The 3,814-nt window shown below is 60.9% G+C and overlaps 1 protein-coding gene across 1 annotated transcript; it reads right to left on the reverse strand.

Annotated features, from left to right (window-relative positions):
* Positions 1–389: 389 nt before the first annotated feature.
* On the reverse strand, positions 390–3,781 carry EIF3G (eukaryotic translation initiation factor 3 subunit G). Its single transcript, XM_021710243.1, has 9 exons — positions 3,703–3,781; positions 3,534–3,622; positions 3,372–3,431; positions 2,473–2,577; positions 2,180–2,369; positions 1,281–1,388; positions 1,056–1,192; positions 852–958; positions 390–499 (listed from the first exon to the last, which is right to left on the reverse strand). The coding sequence occupies exons 4-9, from the start codon at positions 2,494–2,496 to the stop codon at positions 484–486; spliced, it is 582 nt and encodes a 193-aa protein (XP_021565918.1). The 5' UTR covers positions 2,497–2,577; positions 3,372–3,431; positions 3,534–3,622; positions 3,703–3,781; the 3' UTR covers positions 390–483.
* Between the last annotated feature and the right edge of the window lie 33 nt (positions 3,782–3,814).

Here is a 3,814-nt window from a genome sequence, read left to right on the forward strand (position 1 = left end):
GCCCAGGCGGAGAAGGCCCTGGAGCTGGGGCCCTACCTGGGCTACCAGGTGACACGGGGCCTCATACCCCTGGCCTTCTGCATCCCCCCGCTGCTGTACATGGCGGTGGCGCCCAGCCTGGGCTGCTGCCGCCGACGCTGCCCCGGCTGCAGGGGCGCCCAAGACCCGGAGGACGCCAAGTGCACCAGCCGAGTCCTGCGCCTCGATGTCACTGCCAGCCCCCAGGCCTGAGCCGGTGACCTCTGTGTTTCTGCGCCTCTGCCCACGGCGCTGCAGAATCAGACCCAGAGCACCGACAGGCTGAGCTGCCCCGGCCAGCCAGGCCCAGGCAGTCGCCATTATCCACCCGCCAGGGGGTGGCGCTATGCCGGCATAAACAGGACACGTGGGGCAATTCGCACATTTATTGCCCTCGGAGTCCCGGCTCCTGGGGGGGCCACCTCTTGTCGCCGAGGGTCCTGGGGCCGGGCGGCGGCAGCTGGTTCAGTTGGTGGACGGCCTAGGGAGAGAGGGTGGTAAGGATAGCAGGGAGGGCTTCAGACCCCACGGGTACCCAGACACCCAACACTCAAGTGGAGATGGAGCCAGCCGGCAGGGTCTGATCCTGCCGTGGGCCGGTGAAGGGACCTGGACATGGCAGCTGCCACACAGTGCCTGCCTGCCCCTCTGCGTGGTTTCAGAAAAAGACAATAAAGGACTGTCACCTCAAAACGGGCTTGGCGACTGCTAACTGGTGCAGGCCCTACAGTCAGCCTAAGGGTCAGCTGCAATGCCAGGACAAGGCTGGGGAGGGGAAGGAGGCTGGGAAGGGCCTCAGCGATGGGGAGAGGGAGGACAGGACGGCGTCTCACTTGGCCCACTCGACGTTGAGGATGAGGGGGTCGGAGCCGCAGCCGGACACCCCTGCGATGGCGCGAGCAGCATCCTCACGGCGGTGGAAGCTGATGAAGGCAAAGCCCTGGGGAAAGGGGAGAGAAAAGGGAGGGATCGGAGCCCGACCCAGGACTGGTAACCAATGACCTCCCCACACCCCGCCGGATGAGGCGCCTGCCTACCTTGGACTGGCCAGTGGTCTTGTCCTTCGCCAGGTAGATACGGGAGATGGAGCCAAAGGGCCGGAAGAGCTCTTGCAGGTCAGTCTCACGCGTGTCCTCGGACAGATTGGTGACACGGATGGTAGCATTGTCGTCGGCTGTGCAGGCAAGGCGAGGTGGCTGTGAGAAGAGGTCCTCCCTGGCCCCATGCTCATGACCCAGCGACAATGACAGGGTGCCCCTCACCTCTGCGATTGGGCTGCATGGACTCCCCACGGCGGCTGGCCCCATCTCGCAGGCTTGGAGGCACGTACTTCCCTGTCTTGTTCTGGGCGGCCTGAACGGGCTCCAGCTCTGGGGACAAAGCAGGTCGCACTCAGCCTCACCCTGGTGCAGACAGACAGAGCTGCCCCAGGAGGACCAAGCACAGGCACCGCCTGCCAAGCCACAGGGCTGAAGTCTCAGTGACCACGATGATACCAAGGCCACATCCATGAAGCTGACACCACTCAGCCACCCTGCTGGCAACACTGGCAAAGGGAGAAAGTGTGGGGCGGACGTGGGCCCAGGGTCACAGCCTCATGCCCGGAAGCTGAGAGCTGGAGGAACACCAGCCTCATGCTCACAGGGCGGCAGGCACAGGACACGTGCGAGGGACAGTGCCCAGGCTCCCACGCAGGCAGGTGGCAGGTACACCTCCAATGCAAGTCACAGCAGCAGAGCTGTACAGATTCACACTTGCCATCAGCAAACCATGCGAAAGGACACAGGCTACAGATGTCACAGATGTGGGCTGCAGAGATGGACAGACACCCAGGACAGATAGGAAGCACATGCACAAATCAGGACAGTCACAGAGTCGCCAACCAAATCACAACCACCAAGCTGCACACAGGCAGAGGATGACCGTCTTCCAACTGTACAAGGCATGGCCACACGCAGACGGCATGGCCACACGCTGACGTGCACACAAGGTGCTGCCCCAGGAAACTCAGCACACAAAACTCGGACTTGCACAGCTTAGTGGTGTCGACGCTGTTGTGGGGGAAAGGACAGCCACAAAAGGGATAGTGGGGACAGTCCCTGCACACAGACAGCAAGTGCCGACCAAAGCCTTCCCATAGTGCACTGCCGGGCAGCCGCACCTCCCGGCAGCTTCTCCTTCTCGCCGGTGGACAGGCCCAGCTGCTCAGCCAGCTCCTTCTGCATGGGCCCCAGCGTGTCCTTATAGGGGCAGCGGGTGGTCCAGTGGTCGCCCTTGCAGATGCGGCAGGACACAATCTTCTGGCCCTTGAGCTTGTTCATGGGGTCCTCCTCCTCCTGGCAGTTCAAGTCCTGGCGGGGCAGGCAGGGGCACTCAGGGGCAGTGCCATACCTTGACCCTGCTGCACCCTGCCGCCACCACGGCATCAACCCCACCCTGTTGCTACCCACTCACCTCTTTGCTGGTGATAAATGTCATGGACACATCGTCACTGACCGTGGTGGTGGCCACGTTGGGCCCCGGGGGGTCAAACTCTGAGTTCCCAAACTTCTTCCAGTTCTGGGCTCAGCAAGGGATGGGAGACAGGTCATGGCCAGGGCAAGGGCAGGAGGGTCCCACACTAGGGAACCTACAACAGCTACCCCAGAGGGTCTGGGCCTTGAACCCTATTTCCATCCTCCCCAAAAGCTCCCAGCAGAGTAACGGTGACAGTTCCCATCTCTTGTGTGTGTTGTGGGCCCCTGTCTGGGAGGCAGGAACCCAGAGTTCCAGACAAGAGAACCGAGGTTGGGTTAGGGGGGCCTGAGCAGGTTGGAGGACCAGCCCCCATCAAGTTGATCAGGGATTGGCAGGACTACCCAGACCCACAGGGCCTGGAGCTAAACAACCTGAGTCTCAGCTTCCTCCCCCCAACAAAATGGGGATCACAAGTGTCCCCCTCCTGGGCTTCTGTGGATAGGGAATGAGCAAACACCGCCTGCAGGGGCTTGGCACGGCTTTGGCTAAGCGCACAGAAATGTGGGCTAAGTATATTGCCCAATATCACTTCTTCCAGAAACGTTCAGCCCTGGGTACACAGGGGTTCAGCTCTGGGTAATCAAAAGCCACTATGACCACCTCAGGGGAGTGCTTGGCTGTTCCTTCAGGTGTGACAGGCCAGGAGGAGGAAGCTCTAACCCACCCACTCCTCTGACTGGACGTCACAGGGCCCCCAGAGGGTGCAAACACCCCAGGTCTTTGTTCTGCTGCAATAAAATGAGTACAAACAGCTAAACTCCACTTCTGAAAGCTAAGCCCCTAGGAATGAGGACTTCCAGTTTCTCTGGGGCAGCCCAGGGAAAGAAGAGTCTCACCTTCCTCCTTGCCACTGCCTTTGAAGCCTTCCGGGTCTCGATCCTGAAAGTTCGCACAATCTGTGGACAGGAGGGGAAAGGGTCAGGCTCCTGGGACCACAGGATCTTTTTCATGAACCAGCCCTCCCAACACACCCAGCCCCCTCCAATCCAAGTGCCCACTTTGAACTTCTTGCCATCCTCATCGATCTTGTACTCGGTCACTGTCTTTATGTTTCCGTTGATGACCTCCTTAGGAGGTGGCAGTGGAGCTGGAAGAGAAGGAAAACGGTGATGGGGACCAGGCGGGAATGGGGCTGGGGGCCGGGACAGGGTGGAAGTCACCACTCACCTCCTGGCAGCAGCTCGGGCTCTGGGCTGGTGTCGCCAGTGGCCAGAGGGATCCCCTTAAGGAGCTCGCTGGTGACACATTTGTCTGCGAGAGGAAGCATGGGGGGGTCGGC

Source organism: Carlito syrichta, unplaced genomic scaffold (genome assembly GCF_000164805.1).
Source record: "Carlito syrichta isolate Samal-C Ts95f unplaced genomic scaffold, Tarsius_syrichta-2.0.1 Scaffold288335, whole genome shotgun sequence".
NCBI classification, from domain to species: Eukaryota; Metazoa; Chordata; class Mammalia; order Primates; family Tarsiidae; genus Carlito; species Carlito syrichta.

What these genes read in the sequence shown, in the direction of transcription:
- EIF3G (XM_021710243.1), bottom strand. Translation starts at nt 2,496, where the DNA reads ATGACATTTATCACCAGCAAAGAG. An exon ending in GAAGGAGAAGCTGCCGGGAG is followed by an intron (nt 1,389 to 2,179) that starts GTGCGGCTGCCC and finishes CTTTGTCCCCAG; the next exon opens with AGCTGGAGCCCGTTCAGGCC. An exon ending in CATGCAGCCCAATCGCAGAG is followed by an intron (nt 1,193 to 1,280) that starts GTGAGGGGCACC and finishes TTGCCTGCACAG; the next exon opens with CCGACGACAATGCTACCATC.